This window comes from Syngnathus acus, chromosome 23 (assembly GCF_901709675.1).
Source record: "Syngnathus acus chromosome 23, fSynAcu1.2, whole genome shotgun sequence".
Taxonomy (NCBI): Eukaryota; Metazoa; Chordata; class Actinopteri; order Syngnathiformes; family Syngnathidae; genus Syngnathus; species Syngnathus acus.
The window spans coordinates 2,996,294-3,018,709 of NC_051107.1; the positions used below are offsets into that span (position 1 = coordinate 2,996,294).

A 22,416-nucleotide genomic window follows, 5' to 3' on the forward strand; every position below is an offset into this window, starting at 1 on the left:
ATGGAGAATGATTTGATTTGCATTAAAAATCTGACATGATGCATTAATGGTGCGCCTTATAGTCCAGTGCGCCTTATATAAGGACAAAGTTTTAAAATGGGCCATTCGTTGAAGGTGCGCCTTATAGTCCGGTGCGCCTTATAGTCCGGAAAATACGGTAGCTCTTCTTTGTTTTTAACTTTAGTGAAGCTGAATGATAATAAAATTTTTAGCTCACAATACAAAGCAGAAAAAAACAAACTTCTCCAAACTTGAAACACTTTAGGAGTTTTATAATGATGACAGTTTGACTTCAGGGGAAATAATGGAAAGAATCCATTCCAAATTGCCAGAACGCATTGTCTGAATTTTAATTCCAGTCTACTATTATCATTATTGCGGCATATTATGCGCATTTCTAAACTTCCTTGAAAGGCTATAATTGAGCTTGTTGTATGGGCTTCCATTAAGACGGCATAATAGCGAGCAGTAACGACAGGACGGTCGGTGGATATTCTCCACCTCAGCGAAATGACGGGAGGGCTATTTCACATATTGATGGAATTGATTTTCAAGCCTCAATGGCCAAGTCCAATTATTGTGCCCTTCGGCACGTTGGGGGGGGGGATCAGCATTCAGTGAGGGAAGCAAAGGGAAAAAGACAATTCATCAGCCCAAATGTTGTCCCCGAGAAGACCCAATCTGTGTTGTTATCACTCTTTGCATTAGATCCGGACGCCTTTTGCTTACTTCCAGAACTCGTCGTCCTTCGTCTCATCTGATTCTGCATTTCGAGCGTACCGCCGAATCAGATGGACGTATAAAATTAGCATGATATTAGAATAATGATGGCAGCGTTCCCCCTTGCGTGTCGCTGCCGGCTGCGCTCGGCACTTTTCCCCCCCCCCGTCCTTGTGCGTCGTGTTCCATTAATTCCTCTCTTGTCTGCACATTTCCCCGTTTAACTTGTGAACACAGTTTGATGCGTATGGAAGAGGATTTGAAAGAAGACGATATAGTTCCCTGGTGTCTTAATATATTCAGTGACTTTGCTTTGGTCGAAATTCCTCAAGGATTGAGAATTACACCAGAAAAGGAGCCTAAAGTGTGGAAGAATGAATAAAAGCATTTTTTTGAAAGTAACAAAAGTGTGTAGTGCAGATTTACATACCTTGTTCAAAACCACCATTGTAAAATTGAATAATGGACAAAATTGCTTCCATGCCAAATCACCTAACAGATTTCGATTTTCACGAAACTCGGTGGAATTGTTGATAGTGAAGGGACGACAGTAAATCCCAAATTTTAGGCCAAGCGGAGAAATGGTCTTGGCGCTACGGCCCAACAATTTTCAACCATATTCAACAATAGTTAATGAGGGTATGACTCAACATTCTAAACAATAAATAAATAAATAACAAAATAACAATAAATAAATAAATAAACGTGAAACTTAAATAAACTTAAATAAAAAAATAATATATAAATAAATAATATATGAAAAATAAGCAAATAAATACATAAATAGTTTTGGTCACGTGATCCATAAGTTCACACAATGGAAAAGCTGGGCATATAGTCAGTAACCTTTATAAATGCACTGCGTCTGGTCGAGATCAGCCCATTTCTAACAAGTGCTGTCATGTCTTTTCATTGAATTTCTTGACAAATAAGCCGGCGTGTCATCTCAAAGCTCCAGACAGTCTCTCGTTCCCCACGGCCACCCAGACCGACGGACGCTATTCAATTAGCCACATCACTCTGGCGGCTAAAGAGCAACTCCTCCGGATCACTGCCATGGATTGCAATCACCTGGCACATGTCCTCAGATGACTTGAAATGCATTCTGACTGTGTATGTTTGCATCTGCACCAGCAGTTGTGCGTGATAATGCTGATGTTACGCTTTGGTAAGGTTGGCAGCTGTTGCCATGGCAATGACGGTGCCTTTCACACAGAATATATGGAAATATACTCGTCAAGGAAGGGGCAGTTGAGGATAAATTCAGGGGCTTCCATCACAATCCTGACAATGCATCAAATTTTTTTGACTCATTCACACTTCTATCACTTAACTTTTTTTTTCCCCAAGGTTTGGGCTCAAAACACACACACACACTGAGTGCATTTAATTAACAGCGGCAATAACCTAGTTACCATGCCTCCATCTGTACAATTCCTCCGGGGCGTGCGATGAAAGAGAGAGAGAGATTGTGATATATAGTCTCTTGCTCCTTTGCTGGATCTTGCAATTTTCATTTATCACCTTGTTTGTTCCCAAAAAAAAATTTATGTGGATCTTGTTGCGAAATAGATTGGTGGTAAAGTGCAGTTAGGGTCACAACAGGAACTCCTTGGAGGCGGGGCCTTAATGTGAGTGAAGGATGCTATTAATTTTCTTTTTTTGTCAATAAATAACATTCAGATTGAGGTCATGACATCCTAGATGCTATTTTTTTTTTTAAATGTAGACGATATGGTAATTTGGCAAGTATGAGTGTAGACACAGAATTCAATTCGAAATGATTTCCATAAGAATTACCGTCCATCTCCAACACAATAACAGACTGAAATCGAACAACATCCGCCAGCATCAATACGCAATACCAGGAAGTAGCCATCGTCAAACTCCGCCCCCAGGGCCTCATGCCAGACAAGCCTGAGTTATCGATCCCCATTTGTGATACCGAAGCCCAAACGGAGCCACCTGGCTACACTCGGGCGCGTGACGTCAAAGAGCTGCAGCTGCTCTTTTGTGCTTCCCTCCACGCCTGCCGTTTGAAATTCCCATCCACGCACGTAGCGTGCAGGGAACTGCCGACAAAAAAAAAAAAAGTTGAGGTAGAGAATGGCTGTGAATGTCAGCCGCTCTAATTACCGACGTGACGAGCAAATCAGGTAATACCAAGTGACTAATCACTTGAGAAAAAAGCTGATACAAGCCTGCGTGTGCTCAAAAACACTAAAAAGAAAATTTACGACAAGCCTAGATGTATTTTAAGCCCCCCCGCACACTGATTGAGAAAACGTTCTCATGCGTGCATCAGGGAACAACCTCGAGCCCCCAATTCTTTGATTTTCCAGCAAATTAAGGTCTAGAAATTGTGATTAAACTGTGCGACTTGGGCTCCATCTCGAAAACTGGCCAGTGGCCACTCCATCTCCAGTGGTGCATTTTTGTGTCGCACAAGAATTAACCGGGGTCTAGCTAAGCCTTCTGGGGCGGATTAAATCGGCAGTGGAGTGTGCAGTCTATCTATAGCGCGGGTGAATTCAGGAACAAGATTTACGGAACATTATAGAAAGAAAAAAAAATCTCTCCACTATTTATGACATAAGTCCGAAATTCAAAATAATATTTTCATTTCGAGCGGAGTTGAATTTGGGTGCGATAATTCACCCTGATTATTTTCGTCTGGCCAGATCCTGTTTCGGAATTCAATTAGTGGAGCGGAAAGGCAGAACGGAGCTGACCAAATGGCAGCGCAGGTTAGTCGAGGTAATGAGGGGAAGCAGGCCTTTCGGAAATGAAATCCTCAACACTTTTCAAAACCCAAAGGAGAATTAAATCAGGTCTGGAACTTTCAATCGAACTTCAGGCAGTCAGTCAATTTATGAAATATTGTGAAGCGGGACACAGCAGCGGGAGGAAGCCGCCGCCACCGCGATGGCCGCGGGGCATTGAGGTGTTTGTAACAAGACCCTCGAGCCAACCTGACGCCGAGACACCGACACCACTTGGCGCAAGACCAACCCCCACTGGAACACACGTGGGATGAGAAATATTCTCTGCGCATTCATAGTGGCGGATTGTTAGTTTACGACGGAAATAGGCTACGATCGGCTGGAGCTGAGGTGTCTCTACAGAGCCCGATAGTAAAAGTTATTTGCAGAGTTGTGAGGCCGCATTTCATTTTGCGAGTGCATCAGTAGACCTGTGAATAAAGAAATCTCAGAGTGCACATTAAGATCCCAGCATAATTTCACACACCCTTTTACGGCGTATCCAGGACACCGTTCGCCTTTGTTTTTCCCGGGGATGGAATGGATTTTTTCCGATAATCAGCCGATTAATCGGTTAGCGTAATTCCAACATGGGGGAAAAAGTCACCGTGTTTTCTGACTTGGTCTAATCTTGGAAGTCAAGGTAGCGTCGTGCAAACCATCCCAAGTACGTTTTATGATAACCGATGCCGATCAACGGTTGCGAAAGTTCACGGGCGGGTCACGGTCTTCCGTCAGCAGCCTGTCTCAGAGTTAAGATGAGGACACAGTCGAGGACGCTCCCGTGAGTCTGCCATCAAAAGGTCGACGATACGAGGTTGTGACAGACAGCCTGTCAGCGGCACCGCCAAGTAAATAAACACCGCGAATACACTTAACGATAAAATGCAGTTGCGCAATAGTCACTTGGTGTTGATCTCGAGGTCGTCGCCGGGTCACTTTTGCGACAAAGACGAACAGAAAAAACTCAATTCTATTTTCTGTTCTTCGGTGTTCGGGTTTCCTTAAATCATCAGACAGCGCCAACTGTGAACATAATTCTTTAAACACCTCCAAATCCCTTAAACTCGTGTATCAGCACTTCAAACAAAATGTCAGTAACCCACATCAGTGCGAGAGGATCTCAAATTTGGGGATGAAGGACTTTAACGACATTTTTGTCATCAATTAACTCTTTTTGCGCTTTGTCAAAACGGCACCTTTTTGACCACCGTACTCAGCGGGAAATAATTCTTCCCCGGGCGTCGTGCACCTGCTTTTATCCGACACACCTCACCCCTGCAAGGCAACGGGCATCTGCAACCATCAAAAGATCGTAAAGCCGAATCTCCCCGGAAAACTTTATGATCCAACTTCCTTAATAAATTGTCACATAAATCGTGACAGTAAAGAGGCCACAAAAAAAAAAGTCCTGATTTTGGAAAGACAGAAAGGCAGCAGCAAACGATGTGAAGATGCTTCTCAGTTCCCAGGCGTCTTGGTAACATGTTTGCGTCATGCTATCATCAAATTACTTATGATTAAAAATTATAGCCCAATTAGTGCGCCGTTTTCCTCCGGTTGAGCGCACTCTCGTTATAGACAAAAATAGAACATGGTGAAGAGGTGAATTAAGCTCACGAAGGGACTGTGAGCCAATGAGCCGACGTAATGGGCATATTTTGGGTGAAATTTCAAAGTCACTACCCCTTGAAATTGAATTACCTCCAGCGTAAAAACAGGACTCGTACGTAAGGCTATTTATAGGAACGTTAAGCTTAGCGAAAAAATATTTTTCTTGTGTAATTGTGGAAAAAAAAAATCCTGAATTTGATTCCTCAATTTATAAGTTTGACGTTTTTTTACGATTTGCTTTATATGAATATAAATAAGAAATCACCAGTTTACTAAAATGTAACACATGATAAAAATATTATTTTTTTTTTTTTTAAATTGGCTAATCCTAAAAATGTACAAAAATATTTGAACACTTTTTTGCTCTAGAGGTACTTCAAAAAATGTGCTTTAACAAAAAGTTAAAAGTTATTCACTTTCGGTTTGACCAGTGTGCTTTGCCAGAGGTCATTTTGCTCTTGCTTGCATTTATTTCCCGCAGGAAAGGAACGATGTGTTATTCCGTGAAGTTTACCTTTTAACCCGGCCGACTCAATGTTCTCCTACGAACCGATAATTGTCATAAAACTGCCAAAGCTAATGCGTATTAATATATTTGCTGCTCGTACAGCTAAATAGTGAAAGCGTTTCTTGACCTCAGGTGTCCTCAATGCCGTTCATCAAAACGATATCATTAGAGCGCAACGTCGTTTCAATTGCGCAACTCATTGCCTGCGTTTGATGGAATTCGAGCAATTCCGACACCTCAGCAATCTGCAGCCTTCCTTTGTAGTCGCTCCTGTTAAATTAGATCCTACGCACTCATCATCCCACCTCGGTCTCCTATCATTCGGCGTCCTGTAATTATGAAGTTAAGAATTTAAACGGAAATGAGGGAGGTACGGCCGAGACGATCCATTTTGTCGAAAGAACATGTCACCTAATCACAGAAGGTTGCCATGGCAACAGAGACAAGGCCATGAAGGCTTATCTTCCTGCTCGCAATTAGTACCCGTGCTCCAGAAAGTTCTGCGGCATCTCGGCGGTCTGCTCTGCACACAAATAAGCATTGCTTTTTTTTTTTTTTTCCCTCTTCTCCCAACTGGACAGAATTCCTGCATTGTCCCGCAGTCCTGAGCCATTAAAAAGGCCTTTCTTGTGACGAAGGGGGGAGGCAGCTGGAGCCACAGAGCGACCCCTTCATCTGCTCTCCTTCCTCTCCAAGTCTTTGGACAGGCAGAATAAGGATCTGATTGATGCGGGCTCTTGTAGGAGGCCCACGGAGCTCTCTTGACTTGATAAGCCTTTGATTAAACGGGGCCAGAGGAAAGACGTGCAGCCAGAAAGAGAAAGAGAGAATGGAAATGTCCACTGATGTAAAATCAAACATGTTTTTCCATCCAGCAGGCAAGCCTCCGCAGTTTGTTTTGGACCTGACCGGCCCGTATTGTGTGCGCTCGTATTGGGGAACGTTTCATCAAGCCCCCCTCCCACATGAGCTGTACTATTATTATTGCATGTAAGCAGCTTTTTTTTTTTATTCATGACCTGAACTACAATAAGCTTCGAGCACAGAATTGAAGGTGGCTAAATGTGAGCTTTGCTGGCAGCATCCAGTCTAATTGGATCCCAAATTGTATTTCAAATCGTTCAGGTGTCAAACTTATTTTTGTCACGGGCCGCATCGTGGCTTCCCTCGATGGGCCATAATGGCTGTCAACCCAAATAAATACCTCATGCAGTAGAGGCTGCATAACAAACGTTTTAAAATCACAGATTAGTAAAAACTGCTCAAATATTTTAAAAAGATAAATGGCAATATTTCTATATTTTAAAAGTGAAGACATTTTGTAATTCCACCCAAAGTTAGAATCAACGCTCTGGTTAAGGTTCAGTCCACAAAGCCCGTCCGACCTTGTACACATCAGCCCGACTCCATTTATTCATTATCGACATCATATATATTCCGCAGGGTCACATTTGGCCGGCGCCAATCCCAGCTGACATTGAGCGAGAGGCGGGACGTTCGCCGGACGTGTTGCAAGTCAATCAAGTAAGTAAGAGGCCAGCGGCACCCTTGGGAAGACGCCGTCGCCACTTGAGTCACATGCTAAGTCCCGCTTAATGTCCGGATGAGAGTCTTAATGAAAAAGAGGGTCCTGGCGCCAATTGGCAGTTGATGACACTTCAGTCGCCATGGAGACGTCATGAAAAAAAAAAACAATCTTTGGACTTTACTTTTTTCCATCCCTCCTCAAAGGAGAAACCGCAACGAATCATCAGCATCAATCTGCGCCTCATCTAAAAAGCACTTTGTTTTGTCAAGAGAGAGAACATCATTCATTATTAACGACGGACAAATCGTTGTTTTTTTCTGCGGGTCCGCGCCGTGCGACGAATGGAAAACAAAGTGCTCGCTTTTTCCATAGACTATCTATGATGTCATCCGATGTTGACGGAGGAAAATTCTATTAAAACCCAACAACAAAATTTTGTTATTTTGAATTTGCCAATTTGCTAAAAATCAGCTAAACATTCCCCAGATTTTTTTTTCCCACTTTATGTGTGTTATCTAACAGACCCTGAGAAATATGAACACACCTTTGATTGACAAGCCGTTATAATGAGCGCGAACATTTCCAGTGTTGCAATCAACACTGTAAGAAAATCCAGACAAGTGACTAATTTATCCTCGAGACAAGTACATATAATTATTAGAGTCTATAGATGGAATCCAGGGTTGCCATGGTAACGGATCAATGTCATAAAAGTATCTCCCCTGTAAACCATGTTTGATAACATTACTTTGATGTCATAAATGCAAAGAATAACGGCCAAAGTACGCATATACGTTGCTCTCTGCGTGACTCTTAGCGTTTCATTCATCCGACGACACGTCGCTCGGAAGCAGCCGGCAGGCGGCCTGGCCCGGGCTCGGCGTGTCGCCGGCGCGCAGCGGGACCGCTAACGAGCGCGGGGGTGTTCGCGCATGTACCTAAATTATTGAAGACGAGAGAACTCCTGGTGGCAACAAACCGTCTGCCGTGTAAATAAACGTCTGACGTCAGAAGAGCCGAGCGACGTTTTGCATCCAGATCATGCGTCAATGATTTGAATACGGCTTTTGGGAATACATTTTGTGGTGTGGTGAATTCTGGCATAATGCAGCATGGGAGTTTATTCATAAGGTTTTATTGTGTAGTGCAGGGGTGTCAAACTCTTTTTTTTTTTGCAGGCCGCATTGTAGTCATAGCTTCTTTCGGAATGCCATTGTGACTGTCAACCCAAATAAACGTATGAGCACCTCATATTATATCCAGTAAAAGCTACAAAACAAATTTTCATTTCATTTTCAAATCAGACGAGTAAAAACTGGTCAAATATTAAAAAAAAGATATTAAAAGTAAAGACAATTTGCAATTCGAATAATGACACACGATAAAATGATATGGCGGGCCGTATCTGGCCCCCGGCCGGGCCTTGAGTTTGACACCTGTGGTGTAGTGGGACAAAAGTGGTATCTGGTTAGCGAATATTTCTGAATGTTTGATTTTTTTAAAGGCCTCAGTCATTCCCTGGATATCCGACAGGAGCCAGAACAAACGTCGATGTTTTCATTTCTGAAGTGGCAGCTTTCCATGACTAGCAACAGTTTGTGTGTGCAGCAAGAACGTTGTCACTTCGTCTCGCCGTAATGGCCTCAATTCATCATTCTTTGGGATCAGCCCATGTTTGGTCGTTGACGGGAAAAACGCGGCGGTCATCCGCTTTGGAAATATGTCGGCTAACCCTCCATCCATCCATTCCAGCACACGCCATTACGTTCTTAATGCGACCTGCGAAAACTCTTGTTAAAAAAAAAGAAAGGCGAGGTTTTAGTGTTTTATGTTGACCCATTACCGTCCGCCTCTCGCCGCCGCTTCCATAAATCTACATAACGACGCATCCGGAAGGTTCGGGCCTAGACGCCGCAGACGCGCGGAGACAAATGGATGCCGTCGATCCGGCCCGGAGACAAACAGATGAGGCGTCACGGCAAATGGATGGGCGCGCCAATCGTCAACATAGTTAAAGAATGAGGCGAATCGGAATTGATTGGCACGCAGCGATGTGATCAGCACAACCGGGTTATGATTCATACCTGACAGATAACGGATGGAAGTGTGTAAAATGTGACGATATCAACTAAATAGGGCGTGACTCATTAGCGTGGGACGAGAAATTGAAATTGAATACAAGTGTCTGGAAGGTAACCGTATTTTTCGGACCATAAAGCACACTTTAATTTTCTTCAAAATTAACAGTGTGCCTCATAAAATCCAATCATTTCAGGCTTAAAAAAGAAACGAAAGTGCAAATGACAACATACCACATCAGCAAGGTATGAATGTTAGCTAATTAAAATTAGCCTACCACTGCTAGCGATAGCTAGCTAGCCCTGCATCATCACTGCACATAAGGTGTTCAGGCCCGTTGACCCTTCCGAATAAAGTTATTGTCACAAATTATCCCAATGTTTTTCCGAAGCTGATGTCGCCGGTGTATAGAAGCATTCATGTGATCTCTGCGTTTACACTCTGACTGGCCATTACTGCAGATGGCGGGCGGCGGAGGCCAGCCAGGCGTGCTGGCATAAAGGCACAGCTGCAGCGCAATTCAGACTCTCCGCGCTCTTTTCACGCTTGGATTTATTCCAGCAACATCTAGCAGGAAAAAAAACCCACAGAGCTGCTTCCTGTCCTCTTAACAACACACACAGGCTGCCTCTGTAGCATTAGCAACCGCAGGGAGATTTCGACATTTGCTTTGGCTCGGCTTTAGGAAAGGGTCCAAAAAAAATCCAACATCTTCACCGACAGGAATCGTAAATGAATAATCAATGCGACTCATCGTGATTCACTAGCATTCCTTCAAACACAGACTGCACTAGATTCATTCGGAATAGCACGGACCTCTGCCAAGGTCTTGATTTGGAGTGGTATCAAAAGGTTGTTATTAAAATTCAAGCATTGCTCACTGTAAAGTTAAGAAAAAATGCTGAGAAAAAAACATCTAAATATTGCAAAAGTTTCCAAAAAATTGTGTATGTATATTCAACATATTTGACAATTATTACTACTGCTTCCTAAATCAGATGTGAAACACTTTTTCGTGTGTTTTTTTTCGGAAAATGGTTTAACTCTTAACATTCAAGGTGATGATGTCATTGCTGTATGTACGATCTAACATCATTTCATGGACCCTCGGTGGTCCACACGCCCTATTTTGAGAACCACTGCTGGAAACTCTATAATTCTTAATGCTTGGACTTTTATGACAGTGGCATAATACTGTTTTGAGAAATTTGTAATATATCTCCTTGGGGAAGTTAAGTAGCATTCAAGTCATGGATGTCCTAATGGTGGACTTGTCTGCACCAGAAAACAGCAATTGAGACCCATTAAGAAAAGTGCTGCCATTTCCACGCTTTTGTACAGCAACGCTGAGTGGTGGAGCTGGCAGGCACCCTGACGTGATTATGTCATTATTTGCAGTTGAAAGGTCGGGCGAGCAGCATTTAAACTACAACTTGAGCTGTGGAGGACAGCTGGGGGGCAAAAAAAAATAATAAAAAATAGCATGCCAACAAACAGGCTGTATAATGGCGAGACAATAAATGTACCCTTTGGTTGAATTAACCGGTGATTATCAACTAAGCTGTTCAACTATCTATGCCAGTAATGTATAGTGATAGTGTTAGCCTGTCTATGGTGTTTTACACTTTGTTAGCATTGGGCTAACTTTATAACAATCCGATGTGGTTGTTTTGGACACATAACATTATAATTCTGTTTTTGCTTATTATGGCTGTAAACTTCAGAGGGAGTGACAGTAAACAATTGCATTCATAGCCTCTACATATATTTATTGATCTTTATTATTTTTTGCTGTGGCTGAATTTATCATTTTTACAGTAATGAAAATAACATGTCTATGCCGGTGTTTTTCATTTGAGGGTTTATTTGGGGGTGAAAGTCGAGGGCGCCTTTTAAGTTCGTACCGCCACTGCTTCACTCAATAAAGATTGGGAAAGAGCGAAATAAACAATCAGGCACGCATGCAGGGGTAATTGATTCGCCCCTTCATTAATTAATGTCAGCACGTTGCCACAGGGCCACACAGCCCGGCATTAGTGCAACTTTCAATTCGGATTTCTACCTTTCCGGATGAGATCTTCGATTCCCTGGTCGAACCCCAGCCGGTGGCATTTCCTCCACAGCCCCATGTTGGTGGAGTTGTACTGCCTGTTGCACTCGTCCGCGGCGCTCATGGCGAACAGCTGCCGCCGGTTACGGGCCAGGAGCAGCTTCTCCTCCCAGCGGGTCGCGGCGCTCCGACCGGCCCGCAGAGGCAGGCTGTTGTTGGGGATGTAGATGAAGCCCGGGTCCTTGCGGCGGCTCGAGAAACTCTGGCAGCGCTCCTTGTAGCGCCTTGCGTCGGTCTCGTACCAGTGGTCGGAGCACATCGCCACTGCCAGCATGCCCAGGGCGCATAGAGACAGAGCGAGCCCGGCGTAGAGCAGCAACTTCCCGGCAGCCATGCTCGCCTCACAGCCGCATCAGCACCACGACCGTTGGACAGCTCCTCTGCGGATTCCACCCTCGTCTCGCTTGGGTCCGGCTCACATCACCTCTGCAGATCGGAATCCACGATTTATTTATTTTTTAATTTAAGTGGGGAGGCGGGGGGTGCAGCAGCCAAAAAAAAAAAAAAAAATCAAAAATTAATAATCCTTTAAATCCGGTGTCTTCTCCAACCCTCCGCTCTTGCGTCCTTTTTCTCCTGCAGCACGAAGAAGACGCTTATCTCATCTGAGCAGCAGCAGCAGGATCTGCAGCATGCATCTGTCTCGGCAACATACCATTCACACCATTAGAAAACGTCATTAACACCCATTAAGGACAAAGGGTGCAGAAGAATGCAAATGCTCAGACCTGATGTGGCCGAGTAGCGGCGGGGGGAGGGGGGGCATAGGTCCGTGGAAATGTGGAGGGATCAGCCCGTTGAGTCAGCAAAGCGTCCTCCCCCCCAAGCACGTCTGATGACGGGATGACGGCAGATGCTCCAGAGCGGACCCGTACGCCCGCCTGGCCGACCAATCAACGCCCATCTGTCTACACGAGCATGTTGGCTAACTACTGCACAGGGCTCGGACCGACCATTTAAAAATACCACAGACCACTAAATACTTTATTAGCCCTTACATGCTGTTTATTTACTTTGAACGAAAAAGAAATAGTAATAGTTGTATCAAATTATGAGTTGCAGATCTTTTCAGATCCGTCTTAAACATTAATAAAGTGATTATCATTCCTGAATATATAAGTAATGGATAGACAAATATATTTTTTAATGCACACAGAAACTTATGTCACCTGATGTTGTGCTGCACTCTGGTGGCCGAAAACAACACTGCAGTAAACCTTTGATTATTAGAAAAATGCAATGGGTACAACAAACGCTTATTACCATATTGAAAAAAATGTCCACTCAATTATGATAGCACTAAATATTTTGTATGAGTGGTAGTTTTTCGGCTCCGGGTTCGCTAAATGTTACCTGAAGATGTTTTCTGCTTGTCTTTTAGTGACCTCTAGCGGTCAAAATGAGATTCACATTTCAGGTACGCTTTAGAGCGGACTCAAAATCCATACGCTTTAAAAATGAAAAATACCACTTTGAGGCCAGCAAAACATTTTATACGCTTAAACTTAAACAGACTTTGTATATTTTTGTCCGCCCATATTATGTATGCAGTGTAAAGTTTAGCGACGGACTTCCTTTTGACACAAAATACAATAAAATGTTCTTTACCATATTAATATATGCACTTTTACTTATAACGTATGATTCTGTCTTTTTTGTATTAAATAAGGTATCAATGTAAATTAAAACAAACATTAGAGGAGGCATAAATGCAAAAAAACTATGTATTATGTACCCGGAAGTAAAAGCTACCATCCAATCACTGCTCAGAACCAGACGGAATACGGAAGTGTCGCTCGTCTGGTGAAGGTTACACACAATTGCAGCATATTTTTGGCCTGTTTGCTGCATAAAATGACATTTCTAGGTTTCTTATGATGCTTTATTTGCGGCTACAAGCCTAAATCGCTGTTGTTTTTTTCAACACAGCCTTGAGATTAAGGTAAGAATGACGATAAACTTCATTTTGCGTGTGCATATGACCATCTCGCCATTGTTTTCATCCAGGACGTATCAAATGAAAAAAATAAATTAAGATAATAGTATCGGCACATTGCATAATAATTTTATTAAATGCGCAATGCAATTAAAATGTATTGTCATTATTATTGTTATTTTATTATCATCTTTTATGAATCTCATAAAATACATAACATTTCCTTTTCCTCCTCCTTACTAAGCAGCTATGGCCACCATGTCCAACTATGCACTGCGCATGGCCAGACTGAGCGCTCAAATCTTCGGGAATGTCGTACGTACGACGGACTCCAAGTCCATGAAGGTGGTGCGCCTTTTCCAGGAACCTCCCATGGCCAAGCAGAAGGAGGTGTCCGACTGGTACCCGCAGCACAAGATCTACTATTCCATGACCCAGAAGCTCAGGTTCATGGGACTTTTCAGGTAACCTTTGACACGTGCCAGGAGCTAAGTTTTTTTTAATGAGTTTGTACACCCTGGACTGTCTTTAATTGTTTAATTGTTCTTTAATATTTGTTCACAGGGATGAGCATGAGGATTTCAAGGAGGAGATGCGTCGCTTGAGGAAGCTGAGAGGAAAAGGCCCGCCAAAGAAAGGAGAAGGGAAGAGAGCAACCAAGAAGAAGTGAGCTGTATCACTTCAAAACTGGGACAATTGAGAGACTTTAACGATCAAAACATTCTTTACAATGTTCACAACGTGAACGATGCTTACAGGATGTGTTAAAAATTCAGGATTATGTTTGTGTCATTTAAATTTGATGTATGAAAAGATTTTTGTTGACTGCAGATGCAATGTTGCTCACTGTTGAAAGTATTAAAGAGAGACAAAAAAAAATACTATTCCATCCGTCCATTTTTTTCAGTCCTTATTCTCTGTATTGGTAATGTGTGTCTTGTTTGTGTGTACGCTTGTGTTAAAAGTGTATGTACAGTTTATCGTATTTTTTTTTGTAAAAAAGAAATGACCGGAGGGGAAAAAAATCAGTAAACAATAATAAACAGATATTGCATTTCTTTGTGGATGTTGCGCGTGTGTGCCTGTTTCGTGCGTAATGCTTTGCAGCCTGCTCAAGTTTGTTTTTGTCGCCCCCTAGATCCGCAGCGACGCCACTGCGCTTGTCTCTCTTATTTTCCACTCACTTTCTCACACTTTAAAATGGCGGCGTTGAGCAGCGCCGAGTCCCTACCGCCCGTCTTTAACGGAGACACCTCAGAGCGGCAGCCGGGCGGGGAGCAGGGCCTCGAGGAGCTTGGCGCCGCGCTGGAGCCCTCAAGCCCGGCGGGGATCCCCGAAGGTCCGCAAGACGAGGAGGTAGGCGCTTTACGGCAGCGGTGCGATGGTGGCGGCGGAGGGGGTGGGAGGGAGCAAAGTGGGCACGGGGAACGGGGCTCCGTGCGGGGCTAATTGGATGGAAATGTTCAGGAGACACCGGCTGCTCCGGGGACGGCGGGGGATGCGGCACAACGGGCAACGACTAGAACCGTATAACGGGGGGGTCCTCGGTTCGCGCTAGGCGGGAACGTGCAGCAGCTGGACGGGGAGCTTTTATTCGAGGGGTCGGTGTTTACTCGGGGCCTTGCTCGCTTTATTCCGTCGGCTCTCACTGCAGCGCCGCCACGGCACGCAACGCAATGCACGCCGCTGTTGACACAACAAAGACGGGCAATTAGCGGCGCTTTTGCCAGTGGGGTGCACCGCTGCGTGGACGCGGTGGAGAGACCCACTCGGGGTAGATGGTGGATGCTAGCTGGAGTCGTGTTGACGTATTATGCAGCTGCACAGGTTACTTTTGTACGAAAACAAAAAAAAACATGCACACACTTGACCACGCAGGCCTCTGCACATCAATCCGCCTAGTTTTCATTCATTCACAGCTAAATATATTTTATTTCCAGTAGTTATCAGCACACCCAATGAAGCTCAGTGCAGCTCTGCTTACCTGTTCCCTTTAATGACATTTATTCAGGTATTCATTTTTCAGATTTGCTATTCATATTGAAATTTGAGCGACATCCATGCGGACCTGCATAATTTAAACTACTGAAAGTAGTAAAATCCTATATTGGAGAATAAAAGCCAAGCTAAATGTCTACATAACCAGAATTAGCAAAGTTTGACACACATTTTAACAATATTTGTTTTTTTTCCTCTGATGATTACTTTAAGTTTGTTCATCTTTGAGGTTTCCTTTAAACGGACGGCCTAGCGATGGAAATAGCCATCGTCTGATACAGTTCCTGAAAGTCGGGAGGATAAGAGCAATATCAGGAAATAGCCGTCTTTTCAACATCCCATTGAGTCATCGTTCACCCTTCAGCCCTTTTTAAGTGTGAAACATTGTCATGTGCTAACTCTGCAAGTGATACACTTGCTGTCTCTATTTCGATTTGTATGTGCAGTATTGAATTACATAAATTTTGGCCCCGTTTCTTAAAGGAGACTTAAGGCTTTGTGTTGGTTGAAGTTACTTTTCCTGAGACAAACTGTTTAGCTATTTGAACATAAATAAATATATATTAAAAAAAAAAATTGTCCAACACAGCTCAAGCCAAAATAATTGCTTAGGCTGCTGGTGCCAAGCAACTTTGTTGAAGTAATAAGAGGAGCTTCATTTAATTAGGCCTGAAAGTGAAAAGTGCTTTACTGCCGCCTTGTGGCAACTTTAGGCAATTACAAATCTTTCAATTACTCGCTGAGTTTTTGCTTTTTTGCGTTCTGTGCAAACTTGTAGAAGGGGAATGGAGTGAAGTTCCCGAAGCTGGAAAAATGTGCGCTGCTGCTTCAGTCTTATGAATAGGTCTAATTCATTCAGGCAAAAGGGAAGCCTGAAAACTGATGAGCTTGCATGATGTCATATTCTCTCGAGTGAATGACTGGAGAGATGGGTTGCGGGTGATGTCATTCTCATGAATGGATATCGGTTTTGATATCTGATTACCGTCGGTCAGTGAGAAGCTTTTTATTCACAAAAGTGACGCACGCCAGACAGATGATCTAATTTCAAAGTCAGCAAAACTGAATAGAATTTAATGAATCACAAAAAAAATGTCTTTCTCGAAAACAGATCTGGAACATCAAACAGATGATCAAGTTGACACAAGAACACTTAGAGGCTCTTCTGGACAAGTTTGGAGGAGAACATAATCCTCCCTCCATATATCTTGAGGTGAGAGTGGTTTGCTTTCACGGCATGGAAGCTCGATCATTTAAGACTCCGCCTCCAACTCAACAGGCCTATGAGGAGTACACCAGCAAGCTGGACGCCCTGCAGCAGAGGGAGCAGCAGCTGCTGGAGGCCACCGGCAACGGCACCGACTTCTGCTCGCCGAGTCCCGTGCCGGCGCTTGTGGAGGTCAAGACGGGATGCGGCGGGGGAGGCGCTCAGGCTTTCCCCTCGGCGCCCAACACCCTGGCCGTCCTCCAGAAACCCACCGATGCCAGCCGCAGCAACCCGCGCTCGCCGCAGAAGCCCATCGTCCGGGTCTTCCTGCCCAATAAACAGAGAACAGTGGTACGTTCTCAAAATAATGACTGAGGTCCTGTCACTCATTAGGCCACGCCCCCTACAGAGGCCTACATTATTTATAGCCATTATGTTCCATTTATTTATTTCGAATGGAGCCATCACAGTACCGTATTTTCCGGACTATGAGGCGCACCTTCAATGAATGGCCTATTTTAAAAGTTTGTCTTTATATAAGGCGCACCATGAATGCATCATGTCAGATTTTTAATCCAAATCAAATCATTCTCCATTTTATCTTTTTTATTTCAACTTCAGACGCAACAAATTAGCTTATAATCACAAAATAATGATCCATAGCCTTTTTGATTCATGATTCATAGTCTTCAGCGGGCCACTTATGATTGATTTCATGACACAATGCTTCGGGCCAGTTTAAATTTAGGAATTTGGTCCAGATATAAGGCGCACCGGACTATAAGGCGCACTGTCGGCTTTTGAGAAAATTTTAGGTTTTTAGGTGCGCCTTATAGTCTGGAAAATACGGTACATGTAAGGAAACAAAACTAACGGTGAGATGTTTCAGGTCCCCGCCCGCTGTGGGATGACCGTGCGAGACTCGCTCAAGAAGGCCCTCATGATGCGAGGACTCATCCCCGAGTGCTGCGGCGTCTACAGGGTACAAGACGGGTGAGTGCGATGCAAACGCACTAAAATTAGGAAAGAAAAACATTGTGCTGATTTTGTATTTTATTTTCAATCAGAGAGAAGAAGCCTATCGGTTGGGATACGGATATTTCCTGGCTCACGGGGGAAGAGTTGCACGTGGAAGTCTTGGAGAATGTGCCACTCACCACGCACAACTTTGTGAGTATATGTTAAAAGTCATATCAAAAATGTAAAATGTGGTTTATTGGAACGGGTTTGTCGATTCCAGGTGAGGAAGACCTTCTTCACGCTGGCCTTCTGCGACTTCTGCCGGAAGCTTCTTTTCCAGGGCTTCCGCTGTCAGACGTGCGGCTATAAGTTCCACCAGCGCTGCAGCACCGAGGTCCCCCTCATGTGCGTCAACTACGACCAGCTCGAGTAAGTGCCACGTGAGAAGTAGCCCGTCACGTTCAAGCCTGCGTGCTGATGATGACGCAATTCTGTGCCGCGCAGTTTGCTGCTGGTGTCCAAGTTCTTCGAGCATCACCCTTTCACCCAAGAGGAGGTCTCCTCCGAGGGGACCACCCCCGTCTCTGAAGTCTGTCCGTCGCTCCCGCCGTCCGACTCCACCGGGTAAGCCTCCTTTGCACTCTGACCTTTCCGATAAGCCTGCTGACAGGCCCACGCGGTCTCGACAGGTCCATGTGCCACGCCGCCTTGTCCCCGTCCAAGTCCATCCCCATCCCACCGAGTTTCCGGCCCAGCGAGGAGGAACACCGCAACCAATTCGGCCAGCGGGATCGCTCTTCCTCAGCTCCCAACGTTCATATCAACACCATCGAGGCCGTCAACATTGATGTGAGGGATGAATTCGGTTTCATGCTTTGCACTTTTTATAGTTGCGTAAGAGTCCAGCATAATAATAGTAATTTTTCTTTTTTCTTTTTTCAGGACCTGATCCGAGATCAGGGACTAGTGAGGTCTGATGGAGGTAAGGATCCTGCCTCCATTTTTTTTTCTTTTTCCCACCATCCCGCGTGTCTGCGTGCACTCAGGTCTTCTGTGTGAGTGTGTGTGTGTGTGTTTGTATATACATGCATGTGAAGACCCTAGAAACTTTAGACTCGGTGCTCGTTTTCCTACAACCTGACCAGTGTAATTCATGTTAGTCGTCATTTGCTTTTTTTTTTTTTTCCCTCGTTGCTGGAACTAACGTTTTCAATTCATTTAAAAATTAAAAACCTTTTTGTTGATGTTTATAAACAAGATGAGATGTGATGTGTTTTTACGTAAAATTATTTATTATCGATAAAACAAGAAGTCATTTTAAAACAATATTGAGTTATTTGTGTTACAGGAGCCCCTTAATATAATACACAATATTTTTAAAGTTGAATTTATTTCTTTTAAAAAAAAAAAACACGCGCGTGAATAAATGTTAATCAAGGCCCAACCGAAGCTTGATGTGATATGCTTTGGAGTTCGGTGGGCACGCTTAGCTTGAGCGGCGACGGGCAGGGTGAGTGAATAGCAGTGATGGTCTGTCTGTCTCTCTTTGCCCTGCAGCCCCCCCGACCCACCCTGCCCGCTGCTTGAGGAAGCACCGAACACGGACCTCAAGCCCCCTCCTATACTCCTACCCCAATGACATAGTGTTTGATTTTGAGCCCGAGCCCGTGTTCCGAGGTAGTCAGGCCCTTCTGTGTGTTCTCGTGCCCCCCCTTCCCCTTCATCCTGCTTTCACCACCACCGCCTCCCCGCATTCGCAAACACCAGGTCCGTCTCATTCGCTGTGTGACCCCCGCCCCACCATCTTTCACCACCACTGTCAGTAGTTAACCGAGCCAGATTTATTAAAACTGAATTGTCATTTCAAATAGCTTTTTGTCATGTTGACTCTTCCTCCATTATTGAGCAATTTATTTAAAACCATCTTATGGTCCCCGGCGTTATTAAGTTAAGCACTCCGAAAGTGTGGAGGTTAAGTTGCCGCGTCACAACATGGCGGGAAATACTGAAATGAAACTCCTCATCTCACCTCAACATACCTCCTTGACACCAAGGTGCCACCAGATGGCGCCAAAAGGGGGGCTTGACTCTAACGCCATCCAATCAAGCGCCCCCCCTCACCTTTCCCCTGCATGTCGACAAATACTAGATTCCAACTCCCCGTCGTTCGGAATTAGTTACCTTTCCACCTACCTGTCTTTCCCTCTTTTCTCCCCCCCCTCCCCCTTCCCACCCTTCAGGGTCAACCACCGGATTGTCGGCCACACCCCCCGCCTCGCTCCCCGGCTCCCTGACCAACGTCAAGGTGCCCCAGAAGTCGCCGTGCCCGCAGAGGGAGCGCAAGTCGTCGTCCTCGTCCGAGGACCGCAACAAGATGGTGGGTCCCGTCGGTAACGGGGACGTCCCGTCTCCATCGAAAGAATCTCACGGGTGTCGTGTGCGACAGAAAACGCTGGGGAGGCGGGACTCCAGTGATGACTGGGAAATCCCCGAGGGGCAGATTACGCTCGGGCAGAGGATAGGCTCCGGCTCCTTTGGAACTGTCTTCAAAGGAAAGTGGCATGGTAGGACGATTGCAGCTCTGCTTATCTTGCTCACCAACTATTGAAAAAAAAAATCGATTAATTAAAAAAATGACTCCTTTAAGGTGATGTGGCGGTGAAGATGTTGAACGTGACCGCTCCGACACCTCAGCAGCTTCAGGCCTTCAAGAACGAAGTGGGCGTCCTCAGGTAACCTCAAACACGACAGCGTCCCCCGCTTAGAACATGGCCGACATTCTTCAACGTTCCAGGAAAACACGTCACGTCAACATCCTGCTGTTCATGGGCTACACCACCAAGCCTCAGCTGGCCATCGTGACGCAGTGGTGCGAAGGCTCCAGCCTCTACCACCACCTGCACATCATCGAGACCAAGTTTGAAATGATCAAGCTCATCGACATCGCCAGGCAGACCGCTCAGGGGATGGAGTGAGCACACCCCAAAATTCAACAATTGACTGCATCAATAGACTTGTAATTTTTTCTTTTGCTTCCTTAGTTACCTGCACGCCAAGTCCATCATCCACCGCGATCTGAAGAGCAACAGTATCTTGGATTTAAAGCGGCAATAAAACAGGCGTCTAAATCTAATGACAGGTGCAGCGTGGCGGTTTTCCTTAACCGCATCTTGCTCAGATATTTTCCTCCATGAGGATCTGACGGTGAAGATAGGTGACTTTGGCCTGGCCACAGTCAAGTCCCGCTGGAGCGGCTCCCACCAGTTTGAACAGCTGTCCGGCTCCATTCTGTGGATGGTGAGTGCTTTCAAACGGACAGCCGCGTCATTTGAAGTAACCCCCTTATGTCCCCTCCCCAAAGGCTCCGGAAGTGATCCGACTGCAGGACAAGAATCCTTACAGCTTCCAGTCTGACGTCTACGCTTTTGGCATTGTGCTGTACGAACTCATGTCAGGAGCGCTGCCCTACTCCAACATCAACAACAGAGATCAGGTAAGATGATGTCATTCGAAAGACTTTCAAAAAAAAAAAAGCTGTCATAACTATATATGTTCCGCTAATCATGCGCAGATCATATTCATGGTTGGCCGAGGTTACCTGTCCCCCGACCTCAGCAAGGTGCGGAGCAACTGCCCGAAGGCTATGAAGAGGCTAATGGCCGACTGTTTGAAGAAGAAGAGAGAGGAGCGACCCCTCTTCCCTCAGGTTACTACTCATATTATTATTTTATATTATTATTATTATGAGTTAAGAACCACTTATTCGTGACGGGACAACAATTGGGAATATTTTCAGATCTTGGCGTCCATCGAGCTGCTGGCTCGCTCGTTACCCAAAATCCACCGCAGCGCCTCGGAGCCTTCGTTAAACCGCGCCGGCTTTCAGACGGAGGACTTCAGCTTATACGCCTGCGCCTCGCCCAAAACTCCCATCCAAGCGGGCGGCTATGGTAGGTCCCATAGGTCTTGGATTTCTCTTCCATTTCAGCATTTATGTATTTATTTATTTATATTTATTTATTTTCCCACCAGGGGAGTTTTCAGCATTCAAGTAAGTGCTGTGCATCTCACCAGCCCTTCCCTCGTCACTGCTCCAAAGTCCTTCCGTCCTTGCCGTGGATTAATTCATCACTGGAAAAAAAACAAAACTGAAATGTAGTCTTAAACGAATGTGCCGTTTTCTTCCTCTACAAATGATGAGATTCCTTCCAGCTTCAAAGCTGTCCGTTGGGCAACCAGCCAAAGCGACAGCAAATTGAATAGGGGGGCAAAAAAAAAAAAATCCAATTTAAGAAAAATACACCACAAAAAATCACAAATGGAAAAGAAAACCAAGCACGAATATATCCGTACCAAAACCATTTGGAGGCGGGGCAAACTTCCCAGGTGGACTAGCCCGCCTAAGAAAATGGCGACGGGATGCGACACGGCGAGGAAAAGGCCGAGCGGCTCCGGCTGCACTTTGGAAGGCGGCCTGCAGGGGGCGGCCCTCTGCCGGGCTCGCTGAGATGAGCTGAGAAGCGGGAGGACTTCTTCCCCAACCGTGACTTGAAAGCAACTTTTTCTATATATAGCTCAAAGTTTGTCATGCTACGACTTTAACTAGCGCTAGCTAGAGGTTTGGGTTTTTTGGAGAAAACTTTCCGTCTAGCAGCAAGCTTGTTGCTTTTTGCCTTCGCCCTATTCCTGACCTTACCCTTGTCCAAAAAAAAAAAAAATGAAGACTGTTTTGGCAGGTACAAAGGCACCGTTTAATGAGACGTTAGCAACCAAAATTAGCTTTTTTTTTGCCGAGTTTTTGTGGGTGATAGAAGCTCTTTATTTTGCCATATGGATTTTTTGGGACGATAGAAACGATAATACATCTATTGACAATAGAAACAACAAGACGTATTTGACAGTTGACATGACCAAAAAAAATTAAATAAAAGCAACAAATTTTGGCGATAGAAGCATGAATTTCAATATTTTTATTCGTAAAAAGATTTTGGACA

At 44.7% G+C, this 22,416-nt stretch overlaps 3 protein-coding genes across 6 annotated transcripts in view; 2 read left to right on the forward strand and 1 right to left on the reverse strand.

Moving 5' to 3' along the window:
* Nucleotides 1-12,243, reverse strand: part of tmem178b (transmembrane protein 178B) — a 38,307-nt gene extending 26,064 nt beyond the window's left edge. Inside the window, exons 1-2 of one of the 2 annotated variants that reach the window (XM_037243789.1) lie at nucleotides 12,050-12,243; nucleotides 11,274-11,959 (exon numbers count right to left, since the gene is read on the reverse strand). In XM_037243789.1, the coding sequence (XP_037099684.1) occupies nucleotides 11,274-11,655 (382 nt within the window). In that variant the 5' untranslated portion in view covers nucleotides 11,656-11,959; nucleotides 12,050-12,243. Of the gene's footprint in view, nucleotides 1-11,273; nucleotides 11,960-12,049 lie in introns of those variants that run through there. The other variant, XM_037243790.1, reaches the window with a different exon arrangement.
* An 830-nt stretch (nucleotides 12,244-13,073) lies between these two features.
* mrps33 (mitochondrial ribosomal protein S33) lies at nucleotides 13,074-14,141 on the forward strand. Of its 2 annotated transcripts, none has more exons than XM_037243791.1 (3): nucleotides 13,074-13,263; nucleotides 13,505-13,721; nucleotides 13,822-14,141. In XM_037243791.1, the coding sequence occupies exons 2-3, from the start codon at nucleotides 13,507-13,509 to the stop codon at nucleotides 13,925-13,927; spliced, it is 321 nt and encodes a 106-aa protein (XP_037099686.1). In that variant the 5' UTR covers nucleotides 13,074-13,263; nucleotides 13,505-13,506; the 3' UTR covers nucleotides 13,928-14,141. The 2 variants fall into 2 exon arrangements, with proteins under 2 accessions (XP_037099686.1, XP_037099687.1); XM_037243792.1 differs by having other exon boundaries at nucleotides 13,079-13,263; nucleotides 13,502-13,721.
* Nucleotides 14,142-14,428: 287 nt separating this feature from the next.
* Nucleotides 14,429-22,140, forward strand: braf (B-Raf proto-oncogene, serine/threonine kinase). Of its 2 annotated transcripts, XM_037243585.1 has the most exons (20): nucleotides 14,429-14,613; nucleotides 16,367-16,468; nucleotides 16,535-16,813; nucleotides 17,352-17,455; nucleotides 17,530-17,632; nucleotides 17,703-17,851; nucleotides 17,927-18,046; nucleotides 18,112-18,271; nucleotides 18,365-18,404; nucleotides 18,980-19,099; nucleotides 19,663-19,799; nucleotides 19,869-19,986; nucleotides 20,070-20,154; nucleotides 20,217-20,393; nucleotides 20,464-20,510; nucleotides 20,601-20,719; nucleotides 20,784-20,915; nucleotides 20,994-21,128; nucleotides 21,219-21,372; nucleotides 21,455-22,140. In XM_037243585.1, exons 1-20 carry the CDS (start codon nucleotides 14,458-14,460, stop codon nucleotides 21,475-21,477), a joined length of 2,460 nt encoding a protein of 819 aa, XP_037099480.1. In that variant the 5' UTR covers nucleotides 14,429-14,457; the 3' UTR covers nucleotides 21,478-22,140. The 2 variants fall into 2 exon arrangements, with proteins under 2 accessions (XP_037099480.1, XP_037099481.1); XM_037243586.1 differs by lacking the exon at nucleotides 18,980-19,099.
* The last annotated feature ends 276 nt before the right edge of the window (nucleotides 22,141-22,416 follow it).